General features: G+C 33.4%; 2 protein-coding genes across 2 annotated transcripts; both read right to left on the bottom strand.

Moving 5' to 3' along the window:
* Positions 1-6,134: 6,134 nt before the first annotated feature.
* LOC110813613 (Ssu72-like family protein) lies at positions 6,135-13,564 on the bottom strand. The gene is made up of 5 exons (XM_022040825.2): positions 12,935-13,564; positions 8,627-8,855; positions 7,372-7,517; positions 6,510-6,628; positions 6,135-6,427 (listed from the first exon to the last, which is right to left on the bottom strand). The coding sequence occupies exons 2-5, from the start codon at positions 8,839-8,841 to the stop codon at positions 6,326-6,328; spliced, it is 582 nt and encodes a 193-aa protein (XP_021896517.1). The 5' UTR covers positions 8,842-8,855; positions 12,935-13,564; the 3' UTR covers positions 6,135-6,325.
* On the bottom strand, positions 13,358-15,633 carry LOC110813486 (calcium uniporter (DUF607)). Its single transcript, XM_022040652.2, has 2 exons — positions 14,942-15,633; positions 13,358-14,682 (listed from the first exon to the last, which is right to left on the bottom strand). The coding sequence occupies exons 1-2, from the start codon at positions 15,509-15,511 to the stop codon at positions 14,212-14,214; spliced, it is 1,041 nt and encodes a 346-aa protein (XP_021896344.1). The 5' UTR covers positions 15,512-15,633; the 3' UTR covers positions 13,358-14,211.
* Between the last annotated feature and the right edge of the window lie 3,148 nt (positions 15,634-18,781).

Below are 18,781 nucleotides of genomic sequence, written 5' to 3' on the forward strand. Positions count from 1 at the left end.
TATTTTTTAAACGCGATCGTATGATCGAGATCAAGTATGATGAACGGGTCAAATTAACACAAAACGAGTATAAATTTTTCATATCACAACGAACCCAAACCCTAGTTACCAGCCTCCTACCGAATAAGAATAACCAGTCATCGGAGAAGGGAGCCGACCGCTGGCCGTCACAGCGCCGGAGCCATCTCTGATCGCCAAAAAAGATAAAAATTCTCATATCCGTTCGAAATTTAATTCCGAGCACCCCAATGGCCAAATTGGGGCAAAAGGAATGGCAGGTGAGCCGAAAACTGCTGGCAAAACCCACAACCGCCTCTCATGAGTCCATTCTCGTTTTCTGTTTCGTGCGATTTTTTCACCGTTGTGTTCGTCGTTCTATTTTTTACATGTTGACTGAAGAAAAATGTCCAGTCGCGAAGGTAAGCTAGCAAAGCCGCCGCACTCCGCCACTGTTAGGTTTTCGTTTTTTGACTTTTTTCGACTAACCGATATCCTATAACGTGTTTTCTAGCAGGGATAGGTATAAAATCGGCTGAAAACGGTCACGCTGAGGTAAATCACCACCGCGGGCGACAGTACCACCTTGTCGAAATCCCTAAATTGGCGGAAAAAAATATTTTTAATACTGATTTTTGGTTTTTAGAGTATTTTTAGGTATGTGAAACGTATTTTAATCTCTGCATAAAAATTCAGAAAATCCGGAGATCGCTAGTAGGCGTAGTAGAAAGTTTAGTATTTCAGACACCGATTCGGGTAATAATCTCTCACCTTATTCTCTATTATGAAATTAAATATTAATAATCGATAATATAGTATTTTGTGTAATTTAAAAAATATCGAGAATAATTACATGTTACTAATATAGACGAAACTGGTTAGTTACTTATTTGTCATGTTTAACTGATTGTTAAATTTACAGTTTTAAATATATGATGACATACTAGAATGATTAAATTATTCAATTATGCTCCCTTAATATATATATTATTTGTCTTGCGTGATTTATGGTTAATTTAGGAAATTATAAATTAATATGCGAACAGAAAATTGTTTGGTCGTGTGAATCAATGAATACCGTCTTACTGAATATCCTAGGAGATAGTAAATGAACCGGGTACATAAGGAACCCTACTGTGGACGTTGTCTCATACCGAACGGGATATCGATGAATGGTATTTTTGGCACTTATACCGAACGTGGTATGGGAACGGCTCGATTCACCCTCATCTCGGACGTGGTATTGAAGAATAGTATTTTGGCGCTCATACTGGATTGGGTATTAAGAGATGATACTTTAGTACTCATAGCGAACGGGTTATGGGGTTGGCCGATAAGTTGACAATGTTGGATGTTGGTTCACGCATAGTGGGGCATCCCTATGAATACTAGTAGATAAATAAAAATGAAAAATTGTTGTTATTACTCACTAAAATATGAGATTATAATATTATTTGAGTTACTATCTCTACAAGTTTATTTTGAAAATCTTACAACGGTAAATATATGTAATAAATGATTTTTTCTTATGATAAATGAATTTACTTAAATTAAGAGTTTCATTAGTTGTCTTTATAATTTTTTACTAACACTTAGTTTCTGTATCGGTAGGTAGTGTGATATTATTACTGGGTTAGTGTAGCTCATCCTTTCATTAACTATTTCAGATCAAGAAGATTAAGATCCAGATTCCGACAAATAAGAAGATTATGAATAGTTCACCATCCGGACTTCCTTCAAAAACTAATGAAGGTCGTCCCCGACCTTAACTCAGTTATTTGTCTTTTGTTTATTTTTTTAATTTTTGTTTATTTTTTTTAAATTGACATTCTCGTAGTTTTATTGGACATTCTAAATTATTGTGTAAGGAATGTAAATCATAAACTATATTATTTTACTTCTGCATTTAATTTATGATTTTATTACTTTTTAATTTTCAAATCTTTACATACGTTATTATAATTACATCTACTACAATATTATATTTAATTTTGGGTATAAGATCATATTACAAATCTTATTGTGCAAATATTTAGATACAATACTTTACTTTTAGAAAAAAAAAATGATATTTTTATATTTTAAAGTAGATATCACAAAATTTTATTTTGTTATTCTATTAATTTTTGTATTGATGTGTCTTATACCAGCTTAATAAAATTCAAATGTTACCTTAAAATAATCTCATCCACACGTAACATTCGTTATAAAATATAACCCTATGTCATTAATTATGGGATGATTGATATAGAAATTAACTATATATTATTCCTAATTTTACCTAGTTGTCCCTATCTAATTAAGAATAATTACTCTTAATTAATCAACGATATATGTGAAATTTTCAGGCACCTGAATTAATCTTTGTTTAATAAATATTATTATGATAATAACAAGGGATTTAATGGTAGACAACTACCCACCAAATCAATATTGCATTTTTGCTGTATCTTTCTTTCATATAATATAATATACATTATTATAATATTGAAGGTTTTGGAGATCCAGTTAGCTATTAGAACCTAATATATATATATATGTATACATATTTATTTATTGTATAAGCATACTACCATCAATCTTAGTTAATATATATATATATATATATATATAATTTCTTAATTAGGTCATAAGATGAAACCCACATCTCTAGCCAAATTCTTGATTTCATAGTTATTAATGTAAAAGCCGACCGGGAAAAGTAAAGTTGGTTCATCCCATAAAAGCATACTTCGGTACCAACTTGGTACCTACCACTATGTGTGTGTATATATATATAATATACGTATATGTTATATGTATATATAATAAAGTTACGATGAAATAGAATAATCGATAATATAGTATTTTAATTTTTTTATTAATTTTGTTCACTATTTTTTGATCTTAAAAGTTTAGGTCGCCTAACACTAATTAAACTAGTTAGGATATACGGGGCTGCCCTATGCCCATATCTAATATTATAATGATGTTGATAATTGTGGAATTAAGATTTAAATTATAAATGATCACCAATTGAATTATAAAATTTATAATATATAGTTCGTTAATCAAATTTTATCTCGATCGATATTTGATTTTTAAACAAAAATATGAACATTCTAATAGTAAATTGTGTATATATTATTATTTGAATACATAATTTATATTAAAGCGAATTGCAAAAATTAATTACACTTGTTTGAATTATTATTATTTTTAAAGTTTATTATATATTATGATTTACTCATAAGATTTGAATAGTAAACAATAAAATTGGTAGAGCTATAAAAATTGAAGGAGATTAGAGGGTATGGATATATGTCTTACATTTTATGGTATAGTTTAATTTGCTATCTTATTATATTTAATTATTAAGTATATAATCAAACAATAATTTATATGTATGTAAAGATACACTAATGTTGTTGAAGTTCATTTAATAAACCTTATTTTAAATGAGTTTCAAACCAAGTTTGAGTCTATCTTTAATCTCATCATTACATATAGTCAAATTCAATATTATTAATATTTAATTCAAAAGTTCATAAATATGTCGAATAAATATTAAGAATATTACGTTTCTATATTATATATAATTATATATAATAAATAAATAAATTTGATACATTTGTGGGAGTCTAAATAATAAAATATTATCTGTTAAAATTTTATTATATAAAATACACAATATTTAATAGAAGTAAAAAGATTATTTTAGCTATAACTAATATAAAATATAATTTTTTTATATATTAATAATATTTATTATTATTATTTAATATATAAATATTTTATTTTGAGTTTCTTAATAATCTAATTAAAATAAAGGTCAAACATACTAATATACTATTTTAATCAAGCTCGAGTATTAAAAAAAAAATTAATTTAAGTTCTAAAACTTATTTGAATCAAACGATATATGTTCGGTTGAATCAAACTCAGTCATTCAAATATTTAACATAATTCGCTTTATCTCAATTATAGTTGTAAGATATATATTATTTTTTGAGTTAAAATAACAAACTCCGTCTCTCTGATTCTCTGATTCATATATTTCATCACCAGTTATTATTATATATTATATTTATATCATATATTATTTTTTTATTTTATATATTATTATTAGATAATCACATAAAATTATCTATACTTGTAACATTTTTCATATCTCAAATTAATTTTATCAATTATATTATTTATTGAACTCCTCGTATCATAGACTTTTTGAAATCACGACACTTAGTTCTAATCAACTGCTTAACAAATATTTATCGTGATATCTAGACGTGTATATATCCGTATTCACACGTTATAACATCTTATTCAAAACAAAACTAAAACCTAATTCGTTGCCAACTTTATTTTACCCTAACAAGAAACATTTATTAAATTCAACTAAACATGTAAAACAGCCATATATAATCCATGGCATCTCATTAAATGACTAATTACCAACCTCTTAATCAAATTAGATGCTTCAATAGTTCAATTTAAAGTCACAGTTAATTTCCAACATAAATTTTATTTTATATTTTCTGTAATACAAACCATTTAAACACAATTAACCAAAATAAACTTAATTAACCACTAATCTTATCCCCATTATTGATTTCAAGAAAACAAACAAATATATTAAATTCAAACCATAAATTTTTGGATTAAACCACTATTTTTCGAAGGTATTGTTTAGAAAATCGGATGGAACTTCCTATTTTGACAGCCAGAGACAGGCTTAGCTGTGTGGGTGTGGGTGGGGGGGCCATTTGCTTTGTTCAACGAATCCTTAAAAACGACAACGTTTTTACATGACACATACCTGCCGCGCCACCCGGCGACAAATCAAAGGCACGGTGCTGGTTGCTTAAATTATGACCGTCCTGCTTACGAGTTAAAACTCCAAAAGCATCCACTCTTTTTGGCTTCCTTCCTATGAAAATTCAGAACTTGCCAAAATATGAAAATTCATATTGTTAGAAAAACAGTCTGTGTTTTGGGTATTTTATTAATTAATATTTTATATATTCTATATATTATATATGCATAGAATGTATTCACCTTACTTGAATTTTTCTATTGAATTATTTATTTTTTAAATTAAATGACTCAACACTAAATTTCTATTATTTATTTGTTAATTTTCTTTGTGTATCCACTAATTAAGGAACAAAATGATATAATAATAATTATATATTTTTTTAATTGTAAAATCAGACGGTGAAAAACGTTTCAATCCAATGGATATGTTTAAAATAGAGATAATAATGCAACTAGTGACAGTGTTTTGAACAGGTCCAAGTATTTGAATTAAAATATTAGACAGTAGAGATGCTCATAATTAAAGAATTTAGCTTTACACTAATACATATATTACCCACATTATGAAGAAGACAAACCCTATCAAAATGGGCAACTTGGACTTTTTTAGTATGTATATATATATATATATATATATATATAGTGTGTGTGTGTGTGTGCATAATATGTACAAATATGCATTGAATTGTTAGAGAAACAGGGAAAGGGTTTTGAACAAAATAAGGAAAAGTAAAGGAAATCACCTGTATGAATGTTTATGGAAAATAATATAATCTAAATCTGTAGCAAGTAAAATGAGGGTGTGAATTTTCTATTTGAATTGCTGGAAATAATGAAACAGTCAAGTATGATGAGGATGAGAGTAATGGTTATGGCAGAGAGCATCCTTTAAAGTTTAGGATTGGGTTTTTTTTTATGGTATATATATGTATATATATATATATATATATATATATACATATGCGTGTCCCATGCTCAAATAGTACAAAGGGTTTTGAAGGGGAAACAAGCATGTGGATGTTTCATGTACTTTTCTCTGGAGTAGCCCCCATTTTTTTTAATGATTTTCTCATTCAATTATTGTGTGCAGAAGCTCTGAAATAACTAAGAGCGTGCCTTTCCTCCCCACTACTAACATTACATTACACTTATACCATTAAACTACTGTTCCTCACCCTATCAAAATTACCAAACAAACCATTGGAACAATCACATGCAATCCCAATTTGCTTCTGTCCTGACATGGGACTTTCACAAACCAAAGCTGGCCTAGAGAATTACCATCTAATCCTGCTTTCCCAAACACCAGTCTTTTCAAATCAATCACTTACCTTTGCAAGTAATCACCAACTAATCCATTTGATTCAACCAAAACTTGCATGGTGAGTGATTTCCAAGGTAAAATTTGCATGTAAAGTCATGAACAGAAAGAAAATAATGGTTGGCCATAGTACATTACAAACTAACATGGAAAGGGAAGTTGGGTTCGGAGAGTCCCATAATTCTTGCAATGTTGACATATCTGATATTTTTAATAGAAGGAGATGCTGTACAACAACTTCCGTTGATGCTGTTTCTCAAAACCAGCCACTATATCGTCGATACAGTCCTCCCATGATTCAACCGCATCAATCTATTCAAGAATTCAATAAGAAAATTGTTTTCAGCATCTGAACATAACTTTGATGATATTGTGGAACTTTCAGGATACAGACCTCTTGGCACAGATCTAAGGTAAGCCGGGCTCCAATGGCAGCCTCTTCATGGTTATCTTTTACCTCCAAATTAATCACCAAGACAGTTTTCATAAGAATATGATCTCTATTATGAAGATCTGCAAGTTTTAAACACATTTCAGCCAGCAAAGAATCAGATTGTAATAGTAAAAGGCAACAACAGCTAGTCTAAGAATAAATGAAAGTTAAACGACCCAATATTCAGATTCTGAAGTATTAAAATTGAATTTAGTTAATTGTTAATCGTCTTAGAATTCCTAATCTTCTTTCTATATTTCAAGATTCAAATGCCAGCTAAGCTAGTTCCAATCATTCAGCAAATTATATAACTTGCAGTGTCCTTCTAGAGCGCCTGCTCCGCCAGATCCCATACAAACTCGACAGTAGAGTAGGTTTGTAAGTGATTTTAAGGCTATGCTTGGGACAAACTTCATTTGTTGAATTCATTAGGAAATCCACACTTAAATTAACTATGACATTGTGACATATCTTTCCACAAAATTAAAAAATTGAACACTTTTTTCTTAGAAGTTAAAGGTGACCACTTGAAAATCCCATAGTCATTTTTTATAACTTTTAATAGACTTTTCATCATATCCTAGTTGAAATAACTGTGCATTTACAAATGAATTCTACAGAAGTAGTTAATTTGCTCCAAACTTAGCCAAAACTCTCTGCTGCAGGAGGGAAGGGGAGAGAACGACAGCAAGAAATTGACTTAACCATTATTAAAAAAAAAAAAAGCAATTAATTTAACCAATTCATATTTTGCATTGGACTGCAACTGCTGTCAGGGAGCTCTTTTCATGCAAGGGACAAGAAAATAGTTTGAGGAATTAACCTTCAAGGACCATATCAAAAACCTTCTCTTCAAATGTAAATACCACATCAAAATAACCATCAGCAGCATTCTCTTGCCAGCGTTGTGGTGCCAATTTCACAGCTGAATTCCTCTTCAGCATTGGCAAAATACCATTACGCTTGTAACTGAACTGGGGTCAAGGTAACTAATAAAAATGAATAGTTCAGACACCAAAACAAAATCCACATGGCATACACTTCAATAAGTAAGTTGCTCCAGCACCATACACAGAGGTAAGTTGCTCCAGGACCATACACAAAAGTGTTCAGTATTCAGAACGCAATTGAACAACTACAAATCAGTAGCTACAAAGCACTTGCGTCTTGCTTAGTTCAGTTCTCATTTCATTTCTAACCAATTTCTACTTCTACCTTTTATTTGTTATGAAGTAGGAATTAAAATCTCGCATTCAAGGAATTCAAGGGAAAGTAGGGTAACTTACACATAAAATTACGTTGTAATTGTACATATTAAGACTAAAATAAAAAGTAGAGCCAGGAACCAGATAAGGATGGAATAGGAAGCGAACCAATTGGACTTTTCGTAAAATAAGCCTAGTGTTCTCATTATCCAGCAGTATAGTAAATAGAAATTCTACAAGTTTGAGCTAAGCTGTTGAATTTCAGGAATGCAAGAGTCAGAAAAAAAACACTAAAACCTCATAATATACGTCAATTTTACAAAACCATAGTCAACTGGATTTTCTTCCAATTTTTATTATATCAGTGTTTCAGTTTCATAAGATTTTCACATCTTATAGGCATAAAAGCTGAGTGAACTTTGTTGTTTTCATTGAAGTACCAAAAAACTAAAGGCCAGCAGATAACTTACAGAGTTTGAGGATGAAAAAAAATAACAGAAACTAAGATAGAATGGTAAACGGGCCCTCTATGATCAATGATCATAGCAAAAAATAGAAAAATTAAAAGATATTCTAATCCTTACCAGCTTGATCTAGTTGCTCCTGGCAACAAACATGCATGAACCATTTCACGAAGTATGTGTCCGGATAGCCCAAAGTCTATCATAACCTTTCAATTCTGATTCAGGTATTTCCAAAGTAAATGTTGATCATATATAACTTAGCAGCTAACAAAGTATCTGCTCATTGGTACAATCAAGAATTCCGACTTTTTGTTTTCTGCTAATTAAGTTTTTTATCAACCAAAACAAGAGCTAAAAGAGGTTAAAGGAAAAAGATTGACAAGCAAAAAAAAGAAGAAGAAAAGGATACAGCTCGGGATCCTTGCGCCTTAGTTCTTCAAACATTTGCTTATAGGGAGTTCCGAAGTTGTAGACATTTGGTTCTCTGAGTGAAGGTCCAGGAAGCTTCACATGAGCCCCTGTTCCATACGATGACACATCAAAGCCCTGCCTCTTCAGGAGAAAGTGTGCCTCCATGCTTCTATTTTGATTGGATGAACAGACCATTGCATACCGCAGTCTCATGGTAGACAGAAAATCTGAGAAGGACAAGGTGAAATCTGACTTTATTTCTTCTATGCAAGGCAGACAGAAATGAGAAATTGAAACTTTACCTAGCAACACAAAAAGACTCCAATGTAGAATATTATATATCTGGTCTATCCATTAGATAAATGCACTAAGCAGGTGCAAATCTAATCTCATAGTTAAATAAGAGTTCATATTTCTAACTTTTTTTTTCCTTAGAGGAGTACATGTTTGTGAAAAAACAAAATAAACACACTTCTCAGTTTTAACTTTACCAAACTCTTCTCAAGAAAAAGAAACATTCTACCATACAGTTTTGCCACTTTCTCTGTTATGCCGTTAGCTAAGCATGTTTCACTTCCTTTTCTTAAGGAAAAAGAGAGTATATTGATGAGAATAGCAACTTGACTGATTTGGGATTAAAAAAAAAAAAAGAAATTGTCATTGACCCTGCTATGATGGGATCCAACGTCATAACATTCACTTATAGCATAAATGCAAGGCACAGAGGAATGCCACAGAGGATTTACAAATTATTCAAAATATTAATGAAGTTTCTTAAATCCTTGACAGAAGAGAAAGACAACCCTTAAACAGAAAAAAACATAAGATCTAGAACATGTATCCCTCACTCTACCAAAAGAAGAGCCATATCTTCAGAATCCCTTCTATTTCTTTGCTCCAAGATAACCTCCAAGGTAATTAATGAGAAAAGAGAGAAGCATTTTTCCACCTCTTCTCATCCCAAGATACCTTGCCAAGCTCAAAGCTCACACTAACATTGCAATCACCAGCTCAGTTTAAGAAAGCCAATAGTATACAACAAAGGGAATTTGAAAATGTGCAGCATAAAAGCAAATGATTGGGGTTTCCGCCACCTTAAGATATAAAACCACTAATCAAGATTTCCCCCTTTACCAGCACATAGTAAAAGTCATTAAGACAATGAAAATATATCACTCGGTTGCTTGGAATGCAATAAAGCAAACACTGAGGAAAAGGGATTTGGGTATTAGGTCCTTGGCGAGGTTTAATCAAGCTTGGCTAAGTGGTTTTTCTCTTGTAAAGATTCTTCTAATGGAGATTCTTCAAAGCAAAATATGGCTTGTGGACTGACGAGTGGTGCCTTGGGTAGCAAGGAGCATTAAGTTCCAGTCCTTTAAGACGGATTTGGAGGAGCTAGGCAGACCTTGGCAGTCATGTTCCTCTAAGATGAGCAATAGTAGGCAGATAAGTTTCTAATGCTGAACGACGTGGCAATCAGCCCTTAAAAGAAGTCTTTCGCTCTATTTTTTCCATTGCCAGATTCAAGGAGGCAGGAAATGCAAATTGTTTTGAGTGATAAAGTGAGTGAATGATTGAGAGATAAATAATATCTTCTTGCCAGGGGAGAGTCTTCCTCTATCCAACTGGTATCTGCTGATAACCCGACTTAAGGCTATCTCAGAATGTTTTCTAGCAAGTCTTCTCACTCCCACCTAATGGCACCTGATGGGATTTTGGTCTCCTCCATGAGAAAACAAATGTGGAAAGCAAATTAGTCCGGAAAATTGCTTTTTTGCACTAGAATGAGCTTAGGGGAGGATCCTAACCACAGATAACTTGATACGAAGAGAGAGAATTTTGGTCAACAGGCTTTTCTTGTGTCACCATGAGAACAAATCCATAATCCATCTTCTTTTTTGATGCCTTGAAACTAGAAGGCTATAAGATTTAGCTCTCGTTCTCCTACTGTTAAGGCAGAGTTGTATGCTTGGGGTAGAATCTCACCTGGGTAGTCTAGGAGAAAGTTCTTGTCACTTATCCACCAACAGTTGCAATAATTTGGATTATCTAGATAGAAATGATAGAGCTTTTGACAACTTGATTATGGGGCTGAGCTGATTTGTTTGTGTTCTTAATATTTTCTATTTGAGAGATATGGAAAATAGTTCTATACACAAGTGGCAACCTTCTGCTTTCTAATACCATCATCTTTATACTCTAGGAAAAAGGGGACAAAATCACAAACAAACAACAAATCCAATAGCCGTAAGAATGGACCTCAACTCCCACATGCCGAGTTTTAAACCAAGGAGGAGATTGATCAAACACCAACAAAACTCCTAGTGTAGAGAAGCATATTGTGCACTTCGCTCTAATAAAATCTATTTATATTATTAAATATTAGTGTGTGTTTACATATATACGACAAATTTAAAAAGTGTTTATGCAACGCATGGTTAATTTTTCAAATCCACATGCTAAAGAAAATAAAATGCCAAACAGCAGAAAAGCAAACCTCATGCATACACATAAATACATGTATAATTTTTTGAAAACCTTATCCATGAAGTTTCCTTATTGGCCCATCAAAGAAGAAGAAAAAATTGATAAAAGAAAGGCATAGAGTAACTGCTACTTTGGCATAACCCAATCAGACCTATATATTACACACGTGTAAAGTAGTCATAATCAATACTATGCCATCTACATGTATAACCAAAACCACAAGCACACAAAAATATAACAATGTGAAACATTATTATTGCCCCATTCATCATTGATAACCATACATCCGTGTCACAACTGTAATGCCATGGCTCTTCAAACAAATAACTTCATTCAAGAAAAGAGGCTTATTTGATTTTCCACTCATCCTATTAATAGTGAGATTAGTCACCCAAATGGCACTAGTCAAGGCAGAGAAAATGAATCCAAAAAATGGTACCATAAATGAAGGGATGAATCCAAGTACACAGGCTTAAAAGATGGCTAACAATTTACTATGTGTCCTAAACATTTTATTTTAACGAAACTAACTAAAAGCAAACAATAAGAGGGGGTCGTACAATTTGATGCTAGAAATTGAAAATACAAACCAAAGAACAAATAAGGTCCAAGGAAAACCAGCCAAGCTTGTATGTTGATTGAAACAAGTCATGGAGCAAATAAAAATCACATTTTCAGCAACTAACTAGTGACATTTCAGCTGAACATTAGAACAGAAGCAAGAAAATAAAAAAAGACAGCAGGCAGCTAAAATTAATAAATTATGCCAAATGATTCTTGTCACCCTTTTCAAATTCATTCTTCCATTAATCACGCAATCACCATTTTCACATTTCTACAAGACATTCTCCTTTTAAAGAAGAAAACTCAAAATTGATTCTGCACTTTATCATGACAACACATGGATGGATGTTCAACTTTAAGTAGCAAGCAGATCAAGAGAACAGGACTCCCTGCATCATCATTTAAACAATGCCAAGGGAAATGCCACTATACTAGCAAATAACAGCACCCTCTATATTTACAAGACTGTGACAGAATCATTAATCATGAAGAATAGACAGACTTTTATCTACAAACCTTTTTCCAAAAATGAATCAAAACCATAAAATAAATAAAAGATTTGCTCCAAGAATTGCATCAGGATAGTAAATAAGGAACACGAACTTGGTCTACAAACATGCTGGACTGAAATAGGGTATATGGAAAACCATACCAAGAGACATCACAAAAGATTAGTTAATGCATTTCTAACTCCATGTTCATCATCACATAAAGAATGACATTCGTTCAAGCATCCGTCAAATCACAAATAAGCTTCATGCCCCCAAACTCAAAGGTCAAGCATTCCTACCCATGTTCCTTATCATCTTTAAGGATGATGTTCTTTCGGGCATTTGACATGTAGATTGCTTCTCAACGGTCGATAAACAATAAACAGGAGGCTAGACCACTCTCAAATTTGAACTTAGCATCCTCAATCACAAATCATGCATATATTATATACTAGGGCTAGAATGTAGTGAGTAAACACAAGAACTGACATAAATATCAAATCAGAATTGTTTCATTCATCCAGGAATTCTCATCTGCCAAAATGATTTACATCTTGAGTCAAGGACATGCTGATATGACTTACATCCTTGACAATCAAAAACCTTAAATAAATCACTAGTAAACACAGTTGTTAAGGTAGAGCAGTTCCTACCAACTAAAGCATTATTCCCAAATTACACATGATTATAACAGTTTTTAAGGGAAATCTTCTCTAATCACATTACATCTTTTCATAATAAAATGGTTGCTGAAGAGTATTTACCTACGCCACGAATCTCAAATATCCGCTTTGAAGAATCCTGACAGACCAAAAGCCTCTCCCTTTCTCTCGGTACCTCACCCTCTGGAATCCCCCGGTCAGCGTTTTCTCTCGGATTTCCAGCCTCCCAAACCTCTAATTTTTCCTCTAATACCTCCTCAGCTGTCTTTCCCTTTTCTTCCCCCTTTTGACTCTCTCAATCGTCCTCCTCTTCTGTTGAAGACCGTCCTTCTATAGGGTTCCAGGACAACTTTCTGCCTTCAGTTGTAGTAGCTACCAGCCACTCCTGATTCCCCTTCTCAGCTTCTTATAACGCCTCTGTCTGCTTTTGGTTAGCTTTTCGTTATTCTAATCTTTTTCTTCTTTCCCTCAGCTTTCTGTCCTTTCTGCCTTCTTCAGTCTCCGCCTCTGCTTCTTCCTTTCCTCTTTTCCTGCGAAACTCCAAGCTCACTTCTTTGTTGTTCCCTTCCTTTGCTCAATCAACACTTAGCAGAGATAAAAGTCTTGCTTCGGTGTTTCTTCTTCTTTGCATTTCAAGCCCTGCCTTGGGTCTCAGACTCTGCTTCTCAGCTACAGTTATGCAGAGGGTTTTTCCCCTTCTCTTCTGCCAAAGCTTCTCCCAAAAAGGTTTTCGTTTTTCTATTTCTTTTCCTTCTATTTCTTTATAACTTTAAAATATACTAATTGAATTATTTAGTTCATAAGTTAATTAGTCTAAATGTTTTTCCTTTGACACATATATAACGTATAACTACTACAACAATATTTGATGTATGGACATATTTTTTATCTCATACACCATCCATATCAAAATATATCTTGGACAATTTTAAATATGATTTTGCATCAATGACTACTGTAACAACACCATCAAGTATGATTCTTTAATGTGGTTTAATATGGTAATAATGGCGATGAGCTATACATATATTTCTATTATAAAACATGTATATATTTGTATTAAAAATTGTACGTACAACACCATAAAATATGGGCTCCTAGCCTTTCCCTGTATTTAGGGCATGACCAGAAAGCAAGGCAATTAGAAACCCTAAACTGGGCCTCCAAATAGCCACAAGTTAAACTATTTACAGACCCATACTTGCGTCTCTCAAATACTTTGTTTATTTAACGCTGACTAAACATACAAGAAAAGAAAAAAACTTTGTCATCATCGTCATATGTTCATGGAAGTTTGTTAACACAGTTTAACAGGGTCACCGGGTTCAGTAGACTCGAACAAAACCTACCTATAACATTATTACTACTACGATACTGCGTTACGGCGGCGAGCTGAGAAAACCCCCTTGGTGTTCTTCTTCATGACCCACCGAAAGGCTGTGAGGGTAAAATAGTTTGCGCAGGTGGTTGTATTTTTGGAGATCGAAGTTGTGGGTGGCGAAGAGCTTGGTCTGCTTGGCTCTGAAACGACGCTGGAAGTAGCCTTCGAAGGAGGGTTCTGTGGATGTTTTGAGAAAGAAGCCGTAGCCGATGGCAAAGTGAAGGGAGGTGACGAAGAAGCAGATAGGTTCCATTACATCCCAGCTCAGTTCCCAGAATGTTAACCTCATGAAACCAAGGGTTTGAATGAGTAGGAACCCAAGTCCGCAGTAAAGCTCTCCTCGAACCAGAGACCTCGCTTTTTGATCAATCGTCGACTTTTGCTTCTCCATCTGCTTCAGTTCTTCTCTTCTTGGATCATTTTCTGTACCCACCCATGCCGATATTATGCTCTCCATTGACTTAGCCACCTATTTGAGATAAATTTGGTTAAAATATAGGTAATTAAAGATTTACTAAGCTTCGTCCGCCTTCTTTATTGAATTTTTTAAAGAAAATCATGATCGTGGACGTTTGGCACTCAATAATTTCAATTTCGAGTCAAAGTTTCAGGTTTTGTCTTTACCCACTTTCTTTTTTTGTTTTTTGTTTTTGAGATAATGTCTTTACCCAAAATTCTGTGAGGTGCAGGAAAAGCTTTCTGCAAAAGATTAAAAGATTGTTGTATACCTCTTCTGGTCTGAGGAAGACGATGTTCCCCAAAACGATGACGTTTCCGGACTGGTCCAACAATTTAGCCAACTCTACGGCTTGGTCCTCATTGTTGCATGCTTCAACGCAGATGTTGATAAACTCATGGTAAGAAACAGAGGTGTTGGGAATCTCTCTTACCCTGGCCTTAACCTTCTCTACCTGAGAGATCCTCAACAACTTCCTCGTCTCCTCCACCGACAACTCCCTAAGTAAATTCCGATCCAAGCCTGTAGCCCGGACCCGGTCGCCGTCAAAGTTAATTCCTCTCAGTTTCTCTCTCAGTGCGTCGCCCACCGGCAGTGACAGGAATTCCGGCGGTTTCTTCAGCGATGACGGCTGATTGGCAGCTCTGCGGTGAAGGAATGGTCGGAGAAATCCAGTGTCAGGGAAATCTGGTGAGGTGAGGTACTCCCTGTGGTGGTTAGCGTTGGCGACATTTGGCGGGAGCATGGTTTTGAAGGAGGGAGATCGTTGCAGAGTGGCGGCTGATGATCCGACTCTGTAACTTTCAACCATACGCTTGGTGAGGATAGTTCGAAGCGCCATGGACGAGAGAGTTACAGAAAATTGAAGTTAGAAGGATGTCAAGGGAGATATTATGCGGGGGCGGTGATCATGGTGTGGGTTTATGTAGGATGCGACGATAGAGGAGGAGAATCAGGGGTTTCCATTTTATTCTTTAATATTTCTTTTTGTTTGTAAGAGAAGAATCTGGAGTGAATTAGCGAGAAATAATATTATTTTTTATTTTGTCATATTTATTATTTTACTTTTGTTTTCCTTTTTAATCAGCTTTTTCTTTTTGTAAAAGAAAAAAAAGACAAAAAATTAGACAAGTGTTGTGGGAGAATAATTGTAATTAATAGAGAGGATTAAGATTTAATTAAAAAGGCTAAATTTTATTTTATTTTATTTTATTACGCGATAAATAATAAATATATGAGTGAGGAATTATGATTGTATTGGACGGAGTGGGAAGTGGAAAACTGACGTGACGTCATGGAGATGTTCGAATTTTGATGGACAAAAATACCCCTGTCCTGCACATTCTCTTTCTTCCTCAGAGGCTGGAGCGTGGGACAGCGACCTGGTTGGGGTATCCCAAAAAGGATCACCCTGCGGCTCTTTTATTTATTTATTTATTTTTTAAAAATGTAAGAAAATACTAATTAATGTCGCTCTCTTTTACACATGATTTTTTAATTACATTTTATTAAAAGATATTATTAAATAATTTATTTATTAATATTTTAATTTTTAAAAATATTTGTAATAACCAAAATTAATTTTAAAATTAATGTATAAACTATAATTATGAATTTTTATTTAATGTAAAAATTTTAAAAAATAGGTATATAATGAAATTGAAAATAATTATTAAAAAAATGGTGAAAATTTAGATTTTGAGAGTATTTTTGAAAGATAAATCGAAAAATGATGGTCAAAACACAATTTAAGAAAAATATGTCACGTAGAATCGTCTAGTCAGCAGTCCCGACGAACCGGAGTGCACCGTGTGGCAAGGCAGGCTGACGTGGTGCCACGCGGGAGGCCACGCTGGCAATCTGCGTGCCCGCAATCAGACGGTCCAGATTTGTTCCTGCGCATGTGGACGATCCAGATCTGTTCCTTCCTCATGCGCGATAGGACGGTCGCGATTAAACGTAATGAACGGTTCAGATTCATTTCTTATTTAAATGCAATCAGTCCATATTAAATCGCGATAAACTGTGTATATTCATTTCTTATTTAAACGTAATCTAACAGTTCAGATTAAAAGAAAATAGATATAAATACCCCACTTTACACCAAATTATAACCCTAGCTGCTAGCCATTCCTCCGTCGGAGAAGAAGAACCAGTCACCGGGAAGGGAGCCAACCGCCGCCCACTGCTGCGATAAAACTACCTCCGACCGCTAAAAAAGGTAAAAATTATCTCAGTCGCTCGAAATTTGATTTTGAACACCCTCATGATCAAATCGGAGCAAAAGGGCTAGCGAATGAGCTGAAAACTGCGGGTAAAATTCGACGGCACCATCGCAAAAAAAAAACAAAAATCGCCTCCGATGAGGCTCTTTCCGATTCCCGTTTCGTACAATTATTCCACCATTGTATTCATCATTTTGTTTTCACAGGTTGATCTAAGAAAAACGCTCAACCACGAAGGTGAGCCGGCGGAGCCGTTGTATCGGAAAACCCCGCCACCGGTAAGCTTCTTTTTTTTTTTACTTTTTTTCAGCCAACCAAGGCCCATTAATGTATTTTCTCGCAAGAATGAATACAAAATCAGCTGAAATCGGTTGAAACTGGCAGAAAACAGTTGGTCCGATGCAAGCTATCGCTGGAGCATGACGCTGCTGTCGTGCGGGAATCTCGAAATTGGTCGAAAAATATTTCTAATACCGATTTTGGATTTTTGGGGGTACTTTGAGCGTGTTTTAATCTAAAAAAAAAAAATTCAGAGAACTCGATGACCGCTAATAGGCGTAGCTGAAAGTTTAGTATTTCAGATATCGATTCAAGTAAGAATTACTCATCTTATTATCTGTTATGAAATTAAAGTTTAATTATAAATAATACGATATTTTGCATAATTTAAAAAATATTTATGATTAATTATATGTTACTAATAGAGTCGAAACCGATTATTTATTACTATTTGTCATGTTTTAACTAATTGTTTGATTTTACAGTTTTGAATGCATGATAATACATTGAAATTGGTAAGATAATTTGATTGTGTTTTTTTTATGCATGTATTGCTTGTTTTGCATGATTACATTTAAATTATGAATATGAAAATTAAATGTAAAGAGAAAATTGTTTTATTAAATGAATGGATGAATTGTAGCCTTACTGGATATCCTGAGAGATGATGGACAGATCGGATGCATAAGGATCCCTACCGTGAATGTTACCTCATACCGGACGGGATATCAAATATTGGTATTTTGGCACTCATACCGACGGGATATGGGGGACAACCCGCTTCACCCTCATACCGGACGAAGTATTGATAAATGGTATTTTGATATTCATACAATATAGAATATAGGAACGACCAGTTAGTAGAAAATACTGAATAAATGTTAACGCGTAGTTGAGACATCCTTATGGACCACCATAGATACCAGTAGACATATAAAAGATAAAGTTATTATTCCGAATATTTGAATATGAGATTAAGATATTGGTTGTGTTATTGCCTCTATATGTCAGTTTTATAAATTTTACTACGGTAAGTGTACAATAAATGATTTTATTTATGATAAATAAATTTACTTGAATTAAGAGTTCCATTAGTTGTTTTCATTATTTTTACAAAATTTCATTTATGCATCGGTGAGTAGTGCGATATTCTTACTGAACTAGTATAGTTCATTATTTCATTAACCATTTCAGATAAAGATGACTAAAATTTATATCCCAATCTACAAGAAAGTTGCGAATATAATGTTCAATTATTTACTTATTTATTTAATTTGTCGTTGTTTTTTTAAAATAGTTATTCCCGTAACTTTATTGGGTATTCTGAATTATTGTGTAAGGAATCTAAACCGTAACGCTATTATTTCGCTTCCGCATTCAAATTTATAATTTATTTCATTTTAAGTTCCAGTCCGTTACAATATTCATTTCTTAAATTATGAAATTAAACAAACTATTTAGATAAAAAATTAAAATAAATTTATAATAATTAGAATCGGTCTATCGCTCACATTTTACACGTGACTTGCTAGTTTGATTTAATATTCATATTTATTATATTTGTTTAAAATATTATGAAATAGAAAGTTCTATCGTGTTTCATTAAT

This window comes from Carica papaya, chromosome 1 (genome assembly GCF_054855325.1).
Source record: "Carica papaya isolate Zhongbai chromosome 1, ASM5485532v1, whole genome shotgun sequence".
Classification (NCBI taxonomy): domain Eukaryota; kingdom Viridiplantae; phylum Streptophyta; class Magnoliopsida; order Brassicales; family Caricaceae; genus Carica; species Carica papaya.

Coding starts and splice junctions, on each gene's coding strand:
- LOC110813613 (XM_022040825.2), bottom strand. CDS start 8,841: ATGAGACTGCGGTATGCAATGGTCTGTTCATCCAATCAAAATAGAAGC. Junction 7,518..8,626: donor AGGCGCAAGGATCCCGAGCT/GTATCCTTTTCT, acceptor ACCCCAGTTCAG/TTACAAGCGTAATGGTATTT. Junction 6,428..6,509: donor CCTTAGATCTGTGCCAAGAG/GTCTGTATCCTG, acceptor ATTCTTGAATAG/ATTGATGCGGTTGAATCATG.
- LOC110813486 (XM_022040652.2), bottom strand. CDS start 15,511: ATGGCGCTTCGAACTATCCTCACCAAGCGTATGGTTGAAAGTTACAGA. Junction 14,683..14,941: donor TCTTCCTCAGACCAGAAGAG/GTATACAACAAT, acceptor TATCTCAAATAG/GTGGCTAAGTCAATGGAGAG.